General features: G+C 56.9%; 2 protein-coding genes across 2 annotated transcripts in view; both read left to right on the top strand.

Moving 5' to 3' along the window:
- The first annotated feature begins 1,048 nt into the window (after positions 1-1,048).
- LOC115599699 (inositol 1,4,5-trisphosphate receptor type 3-like) lies at positions 1,049-5,669 on the top strand. The gene is given in 6 exon segments (XM_030465329.1): positions 1,049-1,195; positions 4,657-4,743; positions 5,329-5,364; positions 5,366-5,411; positions 5,414-5,489; positions 5,583-5,669. Coding segments are annotated over 6 exon segments (396 nt in total). The 3' UTR covers positions 5,587-5,669.
- The window catches only part of ITPR3 (inositol 1,4,5-trisphosphate receptor type 3), a 31,160-nt gene continuing 17,234 nt past the window's right edge, over positions 5,605-19,530 (top strand). The window contains exons 1-29 of the mRNA XM_030465462.1: positions 5,605-5,686; positions 5,814-5,898; positions 7,465-7,611; positions 7,935-8,030; positions 9,208-9,259; positions 9,823-9,964; positions 10,155-10,254; positions 10,802-10,962; positions 11,655-11,796; positions 12,047-12,208; positions 12,362-12,534; positions 12,665-12,784; positions 12,960-13,142; positions 13,230-13,481; positions 13,741-13,885; positions 14,044-14,191; positions 14,487-14,683; positions 14,808-14,937; positions 15,204-15,261; positions 15,471-15,636; positions 15,814-15,978; positions 16,189-16,257; positions 16,684-16,809; positions 16,962-17,084; positions 17,262-17,462; positions 17,822-18,073; positions 18,156-18,281; positions 18,566-18,691; positions 19,090-19,210. Of these exons, the coding sequence (XP_030321322.1) occupies positions 5,860-5,898; positions 7,465-7,611; positions 7,935-8,030; positions 9,208-9,259; positions 9,823-9,964; positions 10,155-10,254; positions 10,802-10,962; positions 11,655-11,796; positions 12,047-12,208; positions 12,362-12,534; positions 12,665-12,784; positions 12,960-13,142; positions 13,230-13,481; positions 13,741-13,885; positions 14,044-14,191; positions 14,487-14,683; positions 14,808-14,937; positions 15,204-15,261; positions 15,471-15,636; positions 15,814-15,978; positions 16,189-16,257; positions 16,684-16,809; positions 16,962-17,084; positions 17,262-17,462; positions 17,822-18,073; positions 18,156-18,281; positions 18,566-18,691; positions 19,090-19,210 (3,922 nt within the window). The 5' untranslated portion in view covers positions 5,605-5,686; positions 5,814-5,859. The remainder of the gene's footprint in view (positions 5,687-5,813; positions 5,899-7,464; positions 7,612-7,934; positions 8,031-9,207; positions 9,260-9,822; positions 9,965-10,154; positions 10,255-10,801; positions 10,963-11,654; positions 11,797-12,046; positions 12,209-12,361; positions 12,535-12,664; positions 12,785-12,959; positions 13,143-13,229; positions 13,482-13,740; positions 13,886-14,043; positions 14,192-14,486; positions 14,684-14,807; positions 14,938-15,203; positions 15,262-15,470; positions 15,637-15,813; positions 15,979-16,188; positions 16,258-16,683; positions 16,810-16,961; positions 17,085-17,261; positions 17,463-17,821; positions 18,074-18,155; positions 18,282-18,565; positions 18,692-19,089; positions 19,211-19,530) is intronic.

Here is a 19,530-nt window from a genome sequence, read left to right as displayed (position 1 = left end):
TTTGCCTTTGCCTTGGCCTTTGCCTTGCCTTGCCTTTGCCTTGCCTTTGCCTTGCCTTGCCTTGCCTTGCCTTTGCCTTCCCTTCCCTTCCCTTCCCTCCCCTCCCCCTCCCCCTCCCCTCCCTCCCCCCCCTCCCTCCCCTTCCCTTCCCCCTCCCCTTCCCCCTCCCCTCCCCTCCCCTTTCCCCCTCCCCTTTCCCCCTCCCCCTTCCCCCTCCCTTTCCCCCCCTCCCTTCCCCTCTCCCTCTCCCCTTTCCCCTTCCCCTTCCCCTTCCCCTTCCCCTTCCCCCCTTCTTCCCCTTCCCCTTCCCTTCCCCTCCCCTTCCCCTTTCCCCTATCCCCTTTCCCTTCCCCTTCCCCTTCCCCTTTCTTCCCCTTCCCCTTTCCCCTTCCCTTCCCTTTCCCCCCTTCCCCTTCCCCCTCCCCTTCCCCTTTCCTCCCCTCCCCTTCCCCTTCCTTCCCCTTCCCCTTCCCCTTCCCCTTTCCCTTCCCCTTTCCCTTTCCCTTCCCTTTTCCCTTCCCTCCCCTTTCCCTTTTCCCAGCAGATCCTCTCCTTTCTCAGCTGCAGCTGGGCTTTCTCAAGACTTTTTCTACCCCTTTATTTTCCTTCCCAAATTCCTTGGCTCTTCCCAACAGGAACATTTCTTCTGTCACCACTCCAAGGATTGGAGTCACTCCTCAACTCCTCAGCTGGACCCCCCACCAGGCTCAGCCACATCTCCCTTGGGTTCCCAGCACCCAAAGGGATGGTTGTGGCTTTGGAGAAGCATCTCCCAGTGGTGCCACTGGGATGGGAGTCCTGGAGGAGCACTTGTGGTGCTGGTAGCACTGGGATGGGTAGCCTCAAACTTGGGTATGTGGGCTGGGGAAGCAGAACCCCATAAACACAGAAAGGGGGCATAGAGCAGAAGCTTTACAAATTGCTGGGGGTTTAAGAACCCACACAGGTTGCACAGGACCCACGTGGGCTGAGACAACACCTCCTGCTCCTGGGTGACACTGGGTGACACTGGGTGTCTGGCTGGTGGCCACCTGGGGGCTGCAGCCTCATGCCCACCCCCCTCTCCCCTCCAGATTGTCTCTTCAAAGTCTGCCCCATGAACCGGTACTCTGCCCAGAAGCAGTACTGGAAGGCCAAGCAAACCAAGCAGGACAAGGAGAAGATTGCAGACGTGGTGCTGCTGCAGAAACTCCAGGTGAGCAGGAGGAGCAAGGGAGCACCCACCCCAGAGTCCCCGTGGAAGTTGGGTTGGGTGATGATGCTCAAATCTTCCACTCTGCACGTTCTGGTCCCTCTGTGGAGGTCAGGACCTGGCCTGGGTGTTGCTGTCCTCAGGTTATCCCTCTGCTGGGTCCAGCAGAGGATGGGAGAGGCAATGGAGCCTCGGATCCTGCTGCAGGCTCCTGGGGGAGCTCTGTGCCAGGCTCAGGCCAGGCTGTGATAGTGCAATGTGGCTGCTCAGAGAAGCTGTGGCTGCCCCATCCCTGGCAGGGTTGGAGGTTGGATGGGGTTTGGAGCACCCTGGGCTGTGGGAGGTGTCCCTGCCCATGGCAGGGGTGGCACTGGGGGAGCTTTAAGGTCCTTTCCAGCCCAAATTAGTCTGGGAATCTGTGACTACAGCAGCAACCAAGGAGCCCCAGATGATTTTATTGCTCCCAGTGCAAAGGAGATGCCCCAGGAAAGACCTGCAGAGAAAGATCCAGGAGCAGGGAGAGGAAGAGAGAGCAACAATGCTCCTTTTGGGATTAGGGGCATTGTCCACCTGCCTTTCCCCTCACCACCATGCTCAGCCTTTGCTGTCTCAGCCCTTTTGATGCTCCTTGTGTAGAGGAGCTGGTGGCAGAGCAGGGAGAGGTGCTCTGTGAGCACAGCACCCAGGGGTGCCTGGCATGGAGAAGGGACCTGCTGCAGCCAGGATCTGCTCCAAAGGGCTGGGAAAGAGAAAGTTTTCTCTTGGCTTCCATGAGCTTTTGGAGGAGACCCATGTTAAACATTGCATAATCACCTCAGACAGCTGGCAGGGCCCCAGGGATGATTCATAAAAGCAAAGCTCAGGAGATATTCATTAAATCATCTCATCAGGCTGCCAGCCCAGCCTCACAGGTCCCCCTGGTTTTCCCTTTTTGGGGTAGCAAAGCCTGATGCAGGGTGTCCCACCTTGGGCTAGAGATGCTGAGACGCGGTTGATGCCTTGTCCAGCTCTGAAAACCCCATTTTCCTGCTCTGGTGAGGCTGTAACATGGAATGTTGACAGCTGGACTGGCCAGGGCTGGCCAGAGAGTTCTCATTCTGAGGCTGATGGATTGCTCCTTGGTTTAAGATATGTCTTCAGAGATTCTGTCATTTCCTTGCTCCTTTCCAATGCTCCCGGTGTTGCCCTCTTGGCAAACGCTCCCGGATGTTCCGGAGCTGAGTGCTTTGGGGGGAACCCTGGGCAGGCAGGAACTCTCTGCAAAACACTGCCACGAAGGCCCTGGATGTCCTGCAGGACACTGAGCTCCAGAGCTGTGATTTATCAACTCTCCTGCTGGCTGCAGCATCTCCCAACCCATGGAGTTCATCTCCTGAAGCAGGAGCAGCCGGAGCTCCAGCAGGGAGCCCTTCCCAGCCTTCTGCCATGCCCAACCCCTGACCTTTCCCAGCTCCTGCTCTTGTCCCTTTGTTTTTAAGTGGGTTTTTAAATGTTCTTTTAAGGTGGGGTGAGTGTTTTCACAAGCTAGTGAGTTGCAGATGCCACTAGGAGCCACCCGAGGCTTCTCCCAGCAATCCCGATGTTTCCCCATCTCCCACCTTGCCCCATCCTTGAACCCCCCCAATCCCTCTATGCTTGGGACAGACCCTGTCCCATCCAAGGGACACTCTGGAACATCAACCCCCCCGTGGGGAACTTGCGTGCTTGGGGCAGTCGGGTCCTGCTCCTGGCACGGAAGGAGCTCAGATCTGGAAGCAGATGTAGGACATGCCCTGGTGCCAGGTCCGATCCCAGAGCTGCTCCATGGAATTGTTCAACTCACAGCTCTGCATCACTGTGGGATTCCTTGGGCCACGGGGCTCAGGTCCCCACCCCGGGTGGCACCCAGAGCTGTGTGGGGACCAAGGGTGAACTGCAGTGTGACAACGTGCAAAGGAGTGAAGGGGTTGTGCTGCTGCAGGCACGGGGAAAACCTGGGCACTCGTGGACCTCCTGCCCCATCCTCCTGGTGTGGAGCTGTGGTGCCTTCTTGTTGCCTTCCAGTGCCTCTGCTCCAGGTGAAAGGGGTGAAAGGATGAGGAGGATGCGTCTCCCAACTCCATCACCCTTCCAGTTCCTTAGATCTCAAGTGAAAGGGGGTGAGAGGATAAGGAGGATGCTTTCAAGCTCCATCACCTTTCCAATTCCTCTGCTCTCAAGTGAAGGAGGTGAAAGGATGGGAAGGGAGGATGCTCTCCCAGCTCCATCACCCTTCCAGTTTCTCTGCTCTCAAGTGAAAGGGGGTGATAGGATAAGGAGGTTCTCTCCCAGCTCTATCACCCTTCCAGTTCTTTAGCTCTCAAGTGAAAGGGGGTGAAAGGATGGGGAAGGGAGGATGCTCTCCCAGCTCCATCACCCTTTCCAATTCCTTAATCTCAAGTGAAGGGGTGATAGATAAGGAGGTTCTCTCCCAGCTCCATCACCCTTCCAGTTCTTTAGCTCTCAAGTGAAAGGGGGTGAAAGGATAGGGAAGGGAGGATGCCTCTCCCAGCTCATCACCGTTTCCAGTCTTAGATCCCAAGTGAAAGGGGGTGATAGGATAGGAGGATGCTCTCCCAGCTCCATCACCTTTCAGTTCCTTAGATCTCAAGTGAAAGGGGGTGAAGGTGGGAAGCGAGAGGGATGCTCTCCCCAGGGTCTATCACTCACCCACTCCCATCCCAGCTGTGGGGGAGCACTGGGGCTGGCACTGCCCATGCTGGCGCCAGGGCTGGTGGCACACCCTCCCCATTCCAGACGGATCCCCAGCTGGAGCAATTTCCTGCCTTGCTCCCTGAGGTTGACATCACTGCTCTGCTGCCAGAGCCACTGCGTGGAAAAATCTCTGTGGTTTTGGAGCAAGGGGCTGCAAGTGGTGCTGAGCAATCTGCTCTGGGGCATCTGGGCTGGCAGGGACTCATCCTGCCAATGCACAGCAGCAGGTCTGGACCTGCAGCCAGCTCCAGGCACGGCGCCGTTCGGGTTCTCGGTGCTGCTGGGAGCCCAGGTCCCCAGGGCTGAGCTGGGATGTGTCCCCTGGCCCTTTTGGTGCTTCTCCCTATAAGGACCAGCTGGGTTGGTTTGTGTTTTTTTGTGGTTGGTTTTGTTTCTTTTTTTTATTATTTTTTTGGTTGCTTGGGTTTTTTTTTTTTGGTTTTTTGGTTTTTTAATTTTGATGCCATTTTGACCCTGTCTTGATTTTTAAGTCATGGGGACTTCATGGAGCTGCTCAAGGCCACACCAGGATCCTGGCTGAGCTCTTGGATGCTGAGGAGAAAATTGGAACATTTTGGTTGGGACACAGGGAGATGATGCTGATGCTGATGCTGCATCCCAGCCCGTCCCTTTCTCCCCATAGCTGAGGGTGCTGGTGACCCCTCTGGGGCTTGCTCCAGGGGGATGAGGAGGGTGCTGCTACACTCAGCTCTTCTCTTTTTGGTGTCCAGCATGCAGCCCAGATGGAGCAGAAGCAGAACGAGACAGAGAACAAGAAAGTGCATGGGGATGTGGTGAAGTATGGCAGTGTCATCCAGGTATGGGTGCTCCCTCTCCCCTCCTCTGTGCTTGACCCAGGGGAGGGTGGAGGGGGAGATGCACAAATCCAGGAAGGAGCTCACAGCATCACTCCTGGGTGTCACCAACCTGGGGACATCAGGGACTGACCCAGGGGGGGACTTGGGGGGAGATGCACAAATTCAGCATCACTCCTGGGTGCCACCAACTTGGGGACATCAGAGACTGATGCAGGGGGGGAGGTTGGGAGGAGATACACAAGTCCAGGAAGGGGCTCACAGGATCAGTCCTGGGTGCCACCAACCTGGGGACATCAGGGACTGACCCAGGAGGGGTTGGGGGGGGAGATGCACAAATCCAGCATCACTCCTGAGTGCCACCAACCTGGGGACATCAGGGACTGATCCAGGAGTGTTTAAGGGGAGATGCACAAATCCAGGAAGGGGCTCACAGCATCAGTCCTGCCACCACTTGGGGACATCAGGGACTGACCCAGGAGGAGTTGGGGGGAGATGCACAAATCCAGCATCACTCCTGGGTGCCACCAACCTGGGGACCTCTGGGACTGCCCCAGCACTGCTCACCCCCAGCATTTGCTTTTCCAGCTCCTCCACATGAAGAGCAACAAGTACCGACTGACAAGTGAACAAGAGGCTGCCAGCCCTGCTGGAGAAGAATGCCATGAGGGTGCCTTGGATGCCACCGGCAACGAGGGCTCCTGGCTCTTCATCCACCTTCTGGAAGCTGAGGAGGCAATGGGGATAACGTGAGTGCAGGCTCCAAATGAAGCTTTGCTGAGGGCTTCAGCTCCCTTCCCCCTGGCTCATCCTTGCTCCTCCTCTTCCCATTTCCTCCCCAGGTAGTTTGTGGAGAACAAAGTTCATCCTAGACACCCGTTGAACGCCGGCAGCCCCTGCACGCCATCAACTACGAGCTGGACTGACAATGCTGTGCTTGCAAGGATGTACTGGGGGACTGGTAAAGGGGTTGGTTTTGGGGGTTTTATTCTGTGGGTTTGTTTTTTTGTGGTTTTTTTTCCCTTCCTTTCCTTCCTTGGCCCAGGGATTGTGACCTCCTCCTCTTGCTCTAGGGTGAACTCGGTGAATTGTAACACCAGCTGGAAAATCAACCTCTTCATGCATTTCTGTGATCACATGGAGGAAGTGCTGAAAGGGGTGAGGAAGGAGGCTCAGCCAGGACACAGTGGGCTCTGAGGACCTGGCCCCCCCCTGCTCTACAGGGACAGGATGTGTGAGCAGGCTGGGGAAAGAGATCCTGCCTTGAGGACCTTCATTTCAAGGGGAATTCATCTTGGAGAACCTGACAGCAAGCTAGAGTTGGATATTTTTAGTATCTCCTAGCCGGAGGTATTGGGGAGGGGGGGGGATAAATTACCCTCCCCTTTATTGTATGAAATCACCTCTCGAGGACCATACAAGGCCCACGTAGTGGCAGCAGTGGCTTCTGGCTGTGAGGACAATTTTCAGCTGTGTAGCCAGCAGCAGGGCTGGCTGTTGCCTGGGAAAGGAACTTTCCCTGCAGAGCTATTGTTTGGGCCTGAGGTCCTCCAGGAAGCAGCTGGGTGGTTGGTGATTGTCAGGATCTTGGGATCTTGCAGCCCCTCACCCCTTTATCCCCAACTTCCAGCCCCCATTTATCCCCAGCTTCCTGCACCCACTGCATCCTCCCCCCCTCCTCATCCCCTAAACACAGCAGTGAGAGGGGTTGTTCCCCCCTCCAGGGGGGTGAAGTGGTGAATTTGTGCTCATTTTACAGCCAGGGAAGGAGAAGCAAAGAGAAGTGGGCTGCATAAAGCCAGCAGAAGGATGGGAGGGCTGGAGCAGCTCTTCTCTGGTGGCATGATGTGGGGTTGTGCAGCCTGGAGAAGGCTCCAGGGAGACCTTAGAGCACCTTCCAGTGCCTGAAGGGGCTCCAGGAAAGCTGGGGAGGGACTTGGGACAAAGGGAAGGAGGGATGGGATGAGGGTGAAGGGTTTAAAACTGGAAGAGGGGAGATGGAGGTTGTTCATTAGAAGAGATTCTTTGGGGTGAGGGTGCTGAGCCCCAGGTTCCCCCAGAAGCTGTGGCTGCCCCATCCCTGGCAGTGTTGGAGGTTTGATGGGGCTTGGAGCACCCTGGGCTGTGGGAGGTGTCCCTGCCCATGGGTTATTTTTTAAGGTCCCTTCCAACCCCAACCATTCCATGAGTTTATGCTCTGGAGATCTGGCTGCTTCCAGAAGCTGTGGCTGCACAAGCTCCACCCTGCACCAGTATCACCAAGTATGAACCAGTTTCAGCCCAGCTGAGAACATCAAACAGCAGCTTCTCTGCTTGTGCTCAGCACCAAAAAGGAGATCAACAAAGCCACCCAGTGCTGGGCTGGTGGGAGGTGTCCCTGCCCATGGCAGGGGTGGCACTGGGTGAGCTTTAAGGTCCCTCCCAACCCAACGCATTCCAAGATTTTATGATATGAGTGGTGGCACTCTGGAGTGTCCCATGCCTCTGCAAAGTCCCCTGGGTTTTCAGGAGCATTTGTGGAGTCTGTAGCACAGCTCAGGGAGGTGGAACTGGGAAAAGTGATGCCCAGGCTCCTCTGGTCCTGCTGTGCCAGAGCTGGGAGCCTGGGGTGCTCTGCTCCGGAGCAGGGAGGGGGAATCCCACTCCTTTGCAGGATGGGGTGATCCCAGCAGGAGTTGATGGGAAAACCATATCCTTGAGTCTTAACCCCATGTCCTGGTCCAGGGGGATGTGGTGAGGCTGTTCCATGCCGAGCAGGAGAAGTTCCTCACCTGTGATGAGTACAAAGCCAAGCTCCACGTCTTCCTCCGCACCACCCTGAGGCAATCGGCCACCTCGGCCACCAGCTCCAACGCCCTCTGGGAGGTGGAGGTGAGCAGGGAGGGGATGGAGCAGATGTCTGGGGGCTTCTTGGGGACCTCCATGGCTGATGGGAGGGTTGCTAGAAGCCACGGGTGTTTCTGTACATTTCCACCTTCTGGTAGCCTGACAGTACAGGGCTTGGGCTTCACAAGAGCCCTGGGAACTAGTGGATAGGTGCTGGGCTCTGAGGGGATTTATTAATGGATATTTTTGAGATAGGATGGGGCTCTTACCCCCAGTGGGTTTGCCTGGGGTTGAAGGCTTGGAAAGAAGCCCAACCAACCTGTTTCCTTGCAGCCTCACCCAGCTCATCCCTTCTTTGCTTCTCCCAGGTTGTCCACCACGACCCATGCCGGGGAGGAGCTGGGCACTGGAATGGTTTGTACAGGTTCAAACACCTTGCCACGGGCAACTACCTGGCAGCAGAGGTAAGGGGGTGAGCAGAGGGACACTGAGACCTTCCCTGCCCTCCAGAGCCTGGTCCCAGGCAGTGCCCACCTGGCAGCACCCATGTAGGGGGTGCCTCCACCCCTGCTCCTGTTTGGTTTTGGAGCCATCCTGCCCTGGCCCACCACAACTCTTGCTCACTGGTAGGAGGTGTTGTCACCAGGGCTGGGAACATCACCCACATTTGCCTTTTTGCAGGCTTTCCCCCTCCTGAAATCCCCCACCCCAAGTGTAGGGGTTTGCCTTGCCAAGGTCGCTGTTCCTGGGGCTTTCTGGCCCAGGGGGGGCAGGAGGAGGGGAGGTGGTGGCAGGATTTTCCTCTGCTTGCTCTTTCTGGGGCCAATCAACCCTGTACACAACCTCCTGGGTAGATGGAAACAGGAGATAACTCAACCTACTGTGTTTAACCCTTTCTGATGAGTTTTGCCCATCCTTATCCTCTCGCCCCCAGCAGCATCCAGGGCTCTGCTTGCCTGGGGGGAGGGCATGGACAATATCAAGGCTTGAAAACCTCATTTGCCAATTTGTTTTTGGTTTTTTTTTTGCTCCTTTTAGGAGCTCAAGCTCTCCTGTTAGAGGCACAGAGAGCTTTCCTTAGATAGTGTGGTTTGGATGACACAAATGACCCCAGGACCAAGGAAAAGAGGCTGCAGGAGCAGCAATGTACTGGGGGGGTCTCAGTGGACCATGTGCTGCAGAAGACAACCAAAAGCAGCCCCCAGGGCCCTATTCCACCACTGCACGATGAAAACCAGTGCATACTGGGGCTCTGAAATGGGCTGCTTGAAACCAAAAGGTGACAAATTCTTCAGGGGGAAGAAGCTGATGGGTTGATCCCCAGCCCAGCCTGGTTCTGCCCAGGTCTCTGTTGTTTGCTGAGACCTCAACCCGAGGCCTCCAGGGACTGCCATGCCACAGCTCGTTTTGCTGCCACGCAGAGCCCTGGGTCTGCTCACCAGGTCCCACCTTGTCCCACTCCTTGGGGACGGATGCCCTGGGGATGGGTCACCGTCCTCCAGCCCCACCTGGCAGGTTCTTTCTGTGTGATGTGCTTGAGGAAGGCAGGAATAGAGATGGACAGCCCCATGTTCCAGGGTTATGGAGGGACCGAGGAGGAGGACTGGTAGCTGTCTTTCATCTCCCTCTTTAACTTTTCAGGAAAACCCAAGTTATAAAGGAGACGTGGCTGAGCCCAAAGCAGCACCCACGGGTGAGCTGTGTGCAGCCTCGGCGGGCAGAAATGCTGCTGCTGCTGCCCCCAATCACCAATCTCTTAGATTCTGCCTGAAAAGCAGGGAAATACCCCAAAAAAGAGCCTTCCCCAGGGGGGTGGAACAGGTCCTGCTTGATGCCAAAGCTTCAGCCACAGGCAGTCACACTGTCCAGCACAGCATCCCCAGCAGCATCCCTCTGTCCTGCTTGCAAGAGGACCCCACCAAAAGCTTTTTGGAGGAGTCCCAGAGCATGTCCAGCCTCCCCCCCCCCTCCCAGCCCAGCTGGTAGATTTTCAGGGTTGTTTTAATTTTTTTTTTAAATTTTTTTCCCCCTTTCTTTGCCTTCGGTGAGGTTTGGAGCAGGGGGGGTGTTTCCTAGCTGAGGTGCATCCTGCAGCGCTTGTGCTCTTGCAGCCTCCTCGGGCATTTCTCCACCCTGCGAGCCTCATCTGAGCACAAAAGCTTCAGCTCCCAGCTCCCTCCCCTCCTGCACAATGCGGGGAGGGGGAGGACAGGGTTTGGAAAGGCTCAAAGCCACTTTTTTTCCCCCTGGTGCAGGGGGGCAGCGGCCGTGCAAGCCGCAGGAACACGGGGGAGAAAATCAAATACCGGCTGGTGGCCGTGCCCCACGGCAATGACATCGCCTCCCTCTTCGAGCTGGACCCCACCACGCTGCAGAAAACGGATTCCTTCGTCCCGAGGTGAGCTGGGGGGGTTGCCAAGGAGGGGCTGGGAGAAAAGGAGAGGGGTGGGAGTGAAGTTGGAATTGCCTGAGGTGACATTTTGGAGAGTTTGTTCTCGGGGGGAGGGGGGGGATTTGCCCCCCGGGTGCTGGTGTGTCCGTGGGTCCTGGGTAGGGGGGGGATGGACAAACAAACTCCGTGTTTGCAGGAATTCCTATGTGAGGCTGAGGCACCTCTGCACCAACACCTGGATCCAGAGCACCAATGTGCCCATTGACATCGATGAGGAGAGGCCCATACGCCTCATGGTACGGCTCCTCTCCCTCCTCCTGCACCTGGCTTTGTCCCCTGGGTCCTCTGAACATGCTCCTTCCCACCTGGGCTGGGGACTGAAATACCCTGAGATAAATATCAACAGTCAAGGAGGGGGCTGGACACGACCTAGAGCCCACCCCAGTCACCTAGAAGCCTTCTGGTGGAGACAAACTGGGTTGCAGACCTCCCCTGGGTTGGTGGCAGCTGGTGGGGACATGCCTGGCACTGTGTGATGCTGCTTCCCAGCCAATTCTATGATTCTATAAGAGGGCAGGGTCTCAAGTTGTGCCAGGGGAGGTTTAGGTTGGAGATGAGAAAGAATTTCTTTCTGGAGAGGGTGATCAGGCATTGGAATGGGCTGCCCAGGGAAGTAGTGGATTCTCCGTGTCTGGAGATCTTTCCAAAGAGCCTGGATGTAGCACTGAGTGCCATGGGCTGGGAACCACGGGGGGAGTGGATCAAGGGTTGGACTTGATGAGCTCTGAGGTCCCTTCCAACCCAGCTGATTCTATTATTCTATGATTCTTTTTTGCTTCCCAGCTGGGCACATGTCCCACCAAAGAAGATAAAGAAGCTTTTGCCATCGTCTCAGTGCCCGTATCTGAAATCCGGGACCTGGACTTTGCCAACGATGCCAGCTCCATGCTGGCCAACGTGGTGGAGAAGATGAACGAAGGGTTTCTCAGCCAGAACGACCGGAGGTAAAAAAAAATAAAATAAAATAAAATAAAATTTTCCCTGGGAGCTGAGGTCTGTGCTGGGCTCCTCCAAGAGCTCTCCAGCATCGCTGCAGTGTGGGGCCCTTGCCTGGGTCGTGGTGCCAGCCTTGTTTTCCTGCTTCCATCCCAAATCCACGCCTGCTTCTCCCGGGAGCCTGGCGAGGAAACCAGATAACACCGCAGCCCCGCTCCAGCCCCTCCTTTGCTGCTAGAAAAATATCCAAGGGGCTGAGAGATGGCCCCACGATAGGGGCAGCCGGGTTAGTCACAGCATTATTTTTAGGTGGGTGGGTTCTTGGTGCTTCCTGAGCAAACACAGATCCCCCGTGGGACCCAGCAAGCCACTTCCGCCCTGCCAGCCCATCCCGCCAAGGTGACTGAGGGGGCAGAGGCGTGAAAGGCAAAATTCCCAGCAGGAATCCCCAGGGAAGGCTCCCGGCGTTTACCCTGGCACATGAAGTTTCCTTAGGAGCTGGAAAACCTCTTCCTTCAGCTGTTAACCTCCAGCAGGGAAATGGGGATGAGCACCAGCATCCCTGGCACTCATTTTGAGTCCTGACCCTGCTCCTCCAAAATGCTCCTGTGTCCTCCCGAGGAGCCCAGGTCTGGGTGGGTGAGCAGCCCTCCCTGGTTGGAGAATCCCACCACCCCATTTGAGCTGTGCCCCTTGGCAGGTTCGTGATCCAGCTGCTGGAGGACTTGGTGTTCTTTGTCAGCGACGTCCCCAACAATGGCCAGAACGTGCTGGACATCGTGGTGACCAAACCCAACCGGGAGCGACAGAAGCTGATGAGGGAACAGAACATCCTGAAGCAGGTGGGGCACCCTGGGGCCCTGAATTTGAGCAAGATCAAAGTCCTGCAGAGATGTTCTGCTTTGCCCAGGTCCACTCTGGGGGCCAAGGATCTGGACACCCCCCAGAAGGAGGTGTAGCTGGTCTGCAGCTCACACCCCAAGGGTGTTCCAAGGCCTCTGGATGAGCACAGCTCCTTTCCAGCTGTGCTGGGGTGGGGGGTGATGGTGTGGAGGGAGCCACAGCACTTACCATCTTTGCTTTTTGGGGCAGATCTTTGGGATCCTGAAAGCTCCTTTCAAGGACAAGGGTGGGGAAGGGCCCTTGGTACGGCTGGAAGAGCTGTCAGACCAGAAGAATGCTCCCTACCAGTACATGTTTCGGCTGTGCTACCGCGTGCTCCGGCACTCCCAGGAGGACTATCGCAAGAATCAGGTGCATGGAGGGTGACAGAGGGGGGGGACACCCCCACCCTACCCCACGTTTCAAAGCCCCGGGGGTGCTGCCGAGGTCTCGGTGGGGCAGGGGGGCTTTGTTGGACCCCAATACGCGGCTCCCCGCGCTGATCGCCTCTCTGCCCCTCTCCAGGAGCACATTGCCAAGCAGTTTGGCATGATGCAGTCCCAGATTGGTTATGACATCCTGGCTGAGGACACCATCACAGCCCTGCTGCACAACAACCGCAAGCTGCTGGAGAAGCACATCACCAAGACAGAGGTGGAGACCTTTGTCAGCCTGGTGCGCAAGAACCGCGAGCCACGGTGCGTGTCCAGAAAGGTCCCATCCCAAAGGGCTTTGTGAAGCTTGAGGGGGGTTGGGATGGGCCTCAGCCAGCAGTGGAGAAAGCCCCCTTAGGACCCCCATTCCCAGCCAGCTGTCTCTGCTCTGTAGGTTTTTGGATTACCTCTCAGACCTCTGCGTGTCCAACCACATCGCCATCCCCGTCACCCAGGAGCTGATCTGCAAGTGTGTGCTGGACCCCAAGAACAGCGACATCCTCATCAAAACTGAGTGAGTAGCCCAGGGCAGAAGATTCCTAAGATTCCCACCTTTGTCTTCGCCTTCCACCAGCTCCTGTGGTGCCCTGGTAGAAGCTCCATCACCCCTCGAGGTGCAGCCACCCTTGACAGAAGTCGAGTTTTACTTGCTGGAGTTTTACTCCAGTTTTACTCCTCTCCTGCTCCAGGCTGAGGCCGGTGAAGGAGATGTCCCAAACCCACGAGTACCTGAGCATCGAGTACTCAGAGGAGGAGGTTTGGCTCACCTGGACAGACAAGAACAATGACCACCACGAGAAAAGCATCCGGCAGCTGGCACAGGAGGCCCGGGCTGGCAATGCCCACGATGAGAACGTCCTCAGCTACTACAGGTGGTGATCCCAAGGCTTCTTCTTCCTTCCAGGTGAGGACCCAAGGGTTGCACCTACTCACTCTCTCTCCTCCTCATCTCTGAGCAGGTACCAGCTGAAGCTTTTTGCCCGCATGTGCCTGGATCGCCAGTACTTGGCCATCAAGGAGATCTCCCAGCAGTTGGGTGTGGACCTGATCTTCCTCTGCATGGCAGATGAGATGCTGCCCTTCGATCTCCGGGCATCCTTCTGCCACCTCATGTTACACGTGCACGTGGACAGGGATCCCCAGGAGCTGGTGATGCCCGTGAAGTTTGCACGGCTCTGGACAGAGATCCCCACGGCCATCACCATCAAAGAGTGAGCTGTGCTGGAGCTTTGGGGGGACAGGGCAGGGGGTGGGATGGCAGATAGCTTCCCACGTAGGAACTTTGCTCTAGCAGGGACTGGGAGGGGGGGGGATGTTTCTGAAGTGGATTTGGCAGGTCTCAGCCTTCAGAAGGATGTGAGTTCCATCACACTCAGGAGTGTGAGGATGGCTCAGCAGCTTGGCCAGTGCCCCTTCCAAGTTTGGGTGTGAGGAGACCCCAGCCCACCCCCAACCTTCTTTCCCTCGCAGCTATGACTCCAACCTCAACGCCTCACGGGACGACAAGAAGAACAAGTTTGCCAGCACCATGGAGTTTGTAGAGGACTACCTCAACAACGTGGTGAGCGAGGCAGTGCCCTTTGCCAACGAGGAGAAGAACAAGCTGACCTTTGAGGTGCGGGACCCACCGATGTCACCGGCGTCCTGCGGGATGTCCCACGCTTTGGCTCCGGCTCCAACCAGGATGCTGAGATCCCTCCTCTTCCCCCATGTTTGTTTCTCCTGCTCAGTCCTGAGTATGGTGAGGTCTGGAGCTGCCTTCTCCTTCCCCAGGTTGTCAGCCTCGCCCACAACCTCATCTACTTCGGGTTCTACAGCTTCAGCGAGCTCCTGCGCCTGACCCGGACACTGCTGGGCATCATCGACTGTGTCCAGAACCCCCAGCTGATGATGCAAACTGTCTACAGTGACGAGGTGACAGGTGAGTCCCTGCTGCAGAACCAGGAATGGAAAAGTGGTCCCCTGGGAAAGTTTTCCATGCTCTTCTCAGTGCTCTCCTGTTCTAGCTGCAAGGAAACAAAACCACTGCTTTGCTGAACCTCTGGCTGAGGGGCAGGTGTTGAGCCCTTGGCCATGCCAGAGAAGTTGCCAGCCCTCCTCCTAGTTCTCTGATGAATATCAAAAGGATTTTCCAGTCTCTATGGATCCTTCTCCTGGTCCTCTTCCATGTCCCTTTCCATCTGCACTGACTCTGCCCGCTCTGGCTGCCTCTGCAGGGAAGAACGTGCGGAGGTCGATCCAAGGCGTTGGGCAGATGATGTCCACCATGGTGCTGAGCAGGAAGCAATCCATCTTCAGCCCTCCCAGCCTCAGTGCGGGCTCTGCCCCCGAGCAAGTGGACAGAGGGAGGAGCATTGAGAGTGAGAACATTGTGGTGATGGAGACGAAGCTGAAGATCCTGGAGATCTTGCAGGTCAGTGCTGATGGGAAGGAAGAAGCCTTGTGGGGCTGTGGGTGGGGAGGGGAAGAGGTGGGTTTGTGATGCAGAGTGTGAAGGGGGCACTCACTTTTCCTTTCTTCTTCTTGGCTGCTGCCAGTTCATCCTGAACGTGCGGCTGGACTACAGGATTTCCTACCTGCTTTCTGTCTTCAAGAAGGAGTTTGTGGAAGTCTACCCCATGCAGGACAGTGCAGCCGACGGGACAGCTCCAGCCTTTGACTCCACAAGTAACTCTCCCACTTTGCTCCTGGTAGAGCTTCACCTCAGCAAACCCCAGAGGCTGGGGACAGACGGGTGATGGAGGTGACAGCTCCAGCAGCTCTGTACCCACTGCTGCCACTGGCAGGGAGCCCGGGGGGGGGTGAGGTTGGGGGTCGTGCAGGAGGGGTGAGGTGCAGGGAGCAAGGACTGGGGAGCTGGGTTGGTTCCTGTGGGTTTCTGCTGATGGGATCACGTTGGCCAACCCTTCCATCTCCCTTCCTTCTCCCTTCAGCTGCAGCCATGAACCTGGACCGGATCGGCGAGCACGCAGAAGCCATGTTTGGTGTGGGGTGAGTCCCTGCCCCCTCCGGTGCATAATTAGCCTGGCCATGGGGCTCTTCCTCTCCTGTCCATACTGCCGAGGCTGAAGGCTGCAGGTGATGAGGAAGATGAGGGCTCTAAGGGCCCGTGCAGCTGTCCCCATCAGCCCCCAGGGCTCCCAGTGCACCCAGAGCTCCCAGGGGGCTGCTAACCCCAAGTGCTTTCATCCTGGCTTCAGGAAGACGAGCAGCATGTTGGAGGTGGATGATGAAGGAGGGAGGATGTTTCTGCGGGTGCTGATCCACCTGACCATGCATGACTACCCACCACTCATCTCCGGCTCCCTGCAGCTCCTCTTCAAGCACTTCAGCCAGAGGCAGGAGGTCCTGAACACCTTCAAACAGGTAACCCTGGTGGGGACGTTGCTCTGGAGCCCCTTGGAGCCCCGGTTAGGTTGGGGGTGCAGGATGTGGGATGGGTCCTGGCCCCTTTCCTTGGGAGGGAGGAGGGAGGTCTGGAGGAGGAGGGGAACATGTGGGGTTCATGCCCCAAATTGGAACCCCCTGGGAATGTCACTGCAGGTTCAGCTCCTGATCTCAGCCCAAGATGTTGAGAACTACAAGGTGATCAAGTCAGAGCTGGACAAACTCCGCACCATGGTGGAGAAGTCAGAGCTCTGGGTGGACAAGAAAGGCAGCAGCAAAGGGGACAGCACGGTGGAGGGGAACAAGAAGGAGAAGAAAGAGGTGAGAGCCCTGAGCAAGACCCCAGGAAGAGGGGTGGGGAGGAGCAGGGGGCAGAGGTGCAGCTTGCTTCAATCCAACACCTCTAGATGGGCCATGGCCCCCGCTCCCTGGAGAAGAAGGAGGGTCAGGGAGGGTCCTGCAGGGTGTGGTGGTGCCCCAGGCTTTGGGGAGCTGTGGTGAGAGCCTGGTGCTGTTTCTGTCCCCTCTTAGCATGCTGCTGATGAAGAGGTCATCTCTACAGGGGAGAAAAGCAGCGAGAACTACCAGATAGTCAAGGGGGTGAGTGAGACCCAGCCCTGTCCCCAGGACCTTGCTGGGGACACGGCCAGTGACCTGGTGGCTTGGGCTGGGGAGAAGGGAAAGGGTGAAGCCATGGAGGGGGTGGATATTGCAAACTCCCCTGTGGTTCAGAAGAAACAAACCCCAGCCAGAGCTTGTTTCTGCAAGCAGAAGAAGCCCTGTAATGTCCTCACGAGCTGTCCCCTTGAGCTTGAGGGGACAGGAGAGGGTTGGTGACAGGCAGGAGGACTCTCTGCAATGAGGAGAATTTTGGGGGGGTGCTGAAATTGGGAAGCGATGCACAAAGCTGGGCACACAGGGCTTCTGGAGGGCACGTCTGGGTTGCAAGCAAACCCCTGGTTCTGGTGAGCATCCTGGTGGGCTTCCAGACTCAGTTCCCCTCTGTCCTGGTCCTTCTGTCCCCAGATCCTGGAGCGGCTGAATAAGATGTGTGGGGTGGGAGAACAAGTGAGGAAGAAGCAGCAGCGGCTGCTGAAGAACATGGATGCCCACAAAGTGATGCTGGATCTGCTGCAGATCCCCTACGAGAAGGTGGGTGAGGAGAAGCTGCCCCAAGGGTGGGCAGTGGGAGATGTAGGGACCCACCCCCCCACGGCTGATCTGCAGCTGGGCAGGGCAGGAGGGGTGGCAGCCTGGCCCTGCTCTCCATCCCTTGGGTGTTCCTCTTCTCTGCCCTTCCTCAGGGTGATGCCAAGATGATGGAGATCCTGAAATTCACCCACCAGTTCCTGCAGAAGTTCTGTGCTGGCAATCAGGAGAACCAAGCCCTGCTCCACAAACACCTCAACCTCTTCCTGACCCCTGGGGTAAGGAGAGGGGACTGAAGGGTGGTCCAAAGCAACAGCACTGGGAGAGGCTTCGGTGCCAACCCCTGGGGCTGAGAGCAAGAGCTAAAAAACCAGGAGGAGACCCCAGGGAGAGGAAGGGTTCTGGGTAGGAGGCTGTTCCTCACAGCCCTCTGGACTCTCTCTGCTCTCCCGCAGCTCCTGGAAGCTGAGACCATGCAGCACATCTTCCTGAACAACTACCAGCTCTGCTCAGAGATCAACGAGACGGTGCCCCAGCACTTCATCCACTGCGTGGCCACCCATGGCCGCCATGTGCAGTACCTCGACTTCCTCCACACCATCATCAAGGCTGAGGGCAAATACGTCAAGAAGTGCCAGGACATGATCATGACTGAGGTGAGCACCTCTCCCCCCCAGCCCCTGGGGTTTGAGTGGGGGGTGCAGCAGGGCAAAGCTCCCAAGAGGTGTTTTGGTTGGCTTCTTCCATGAGGAAGAGTCATCCTGGCCATGCTGGCTCTCCCTGGAGAAAAAACATCTCCAGGAGCTTAATGCAAGGTCCAAAACCTTATTTTAGAGCCCTACAAGTTGTGATTTTTTATTTTTTTTTTATTGCACTGCCTGGTTGTCCCCATACACACGTGGCCCTCTCAGAGTGCTCCCTCTCATTGCCCTGCTGTAGAGGACGCTGGTTTGTGTCTTATCATGGTTTGTCACCCTCTTTCCCTGGATTGGTGACCACTGCCCCTTCCCTGCAGCTCACCAACGCCGGGGATGATGTGGTGGTTTTCTACAATGACAAAGCTTCCCTGGCCACCCTCTTGGAGATGATGACAGCAGCCAGGGATGGGGTGGAGGAGAACAGCCCCCTGATGTACCACATCTCCTTGGTGGACCTGTTGGCTGCCTGTGCCGAGGGCAAGAACGTCTACACAGAGATCAAGTGCACGTCCCTGCTGCCCTTGGAGGACGTGGTGAGGGTGGTGACACACGAGGATTGCATCACGGAGGTATGGAGTGGCCAGGAGGTGGCTTTGCTGGTGGGGATTGCCTTCTTCTGACAGCCCCCATGCCTCCCTCCCTCCCTGGCAGGTGAAGATGGCCTACGTCAACTTTGTCAACCACTGCTACGTAGACACAGAGGTGGAGATGAAGGAGATTTACACCAGCAACCACATCTGGACCCTTTTTGAGAACTTCACTCTGGACATGGCCCGGGTGCGTGGGGAGGGTTGGGTGGGATGGATGCAGAAGGAGCAGGTGCTGCATTGGTGGGGACAGCTTAGTGTCACCACAGCTCCTCTAAAGGCTGTTATGGAGGGGTGGGCACCATGGGCACTTCTGTAGGTGCCACACTATGAGCTGAGGAGCAGCCAGGACTCTGTTACAGACCCAGGAGCTGCATTACTGGCCACGTGCTTTGACGTCCCAGTAGCATCTGGCCAGGACACATGCTCACCTCCCTCTGGTGTCATCAGCATCCTCCCTTCTTCTCCTCACAGATGTGCAAGAAGCGAGAGAAACGCCTTCCAGACACCACGCTGGAGAAATATGTCCTGACTGTGGTGCTGGACACCATCAACGCCTTCTTCAGCTCCCCCTTCTCAGAGAACAGCACCTCACTGCAGGTACCATGGCATTGCATGGCCATACTCTGGCCAGGGGAGGAAAGGGCCCCCCCAGTTGTAGCCAGGGGGGGGTTGGGCTCTTTTCCCAAGCAACTCTCAGCAAGACAAGAGGGCAGGGTCTCAAGTTGTGCCAGGGGAGGTTTAGGTTGGAGATTCGAAAGAACTTCTTTCTGGAGAGGGTGATCAGGCATTGGAATGGGCTGCCCAGGGAAGTAGTGGATTCTCCGTGTCTGGAGATCTTTCCAAAGAGCCTGGATGTGGCACTGAGTGCCATGGGCTGGGAACCACGGGGGGAGTGGATCAAGGGTTGGACTTGGTGAGCTCTGAGCTCCCTTCCAACCCAGCCAATTCTATGATTCTATGATCTGGACACACCTCCCCCTGATCCTCTCCTGCAGACCCACCAGACCATCGTGGTGCAGCTTCTCCAGTCCACCATGAGGCTGCTGGAGTGTCCCTGGCTGCAGCAGCAGCACAAGAGCTCAGTGGAATCCTGCATCCGCACGCTGGCCATGGTTGGTAAGGAGACCCCCAAGGGGAGGACATGGGGGAGGACACAGACCCCCCCCTTGGCCACTTCTTGGCCACCATGGAGGGAGCTGGAAGGCAGGAGGGCTCTGCAGAGGGACCTGGACAGACTGGAGAGTTGGGATGATCCCAAGGGGATGAGGTTCAACATTCCAAGTGCCGGGTCCTGCACTTTGGCCACAACAACCCCATGGGGAGCTCCAGGCTGGGCACAGAGGGGCAGAAAGGGACCTGGGAGTCTGGATTGCCAGGAAGCTGAAGAGGAGCCAGCAGTGTGCCCAGGTGGCCAAGAAGGCCAATGGCATCCTGGG

Source organism: Calypte anna, chromosome 26 (assembly GCF_003957555.1).
Source record: "Calypte anna isolate BGI_N300 chromosome 26, bCalAnn1_v1.p, whole genome shotgun sequence".
NCBI classification, from domain to species: Eukaryota; Metazoa; Chordata; class Aves; order Apodiformes; family Trochilidae; genus Calypte; species Calypte anna.
The sequence above is the reverse complement of the archived record's forward strand: the minus strand, read 5'-3'. Positions and strand labels throughout refer to the sequence as shown.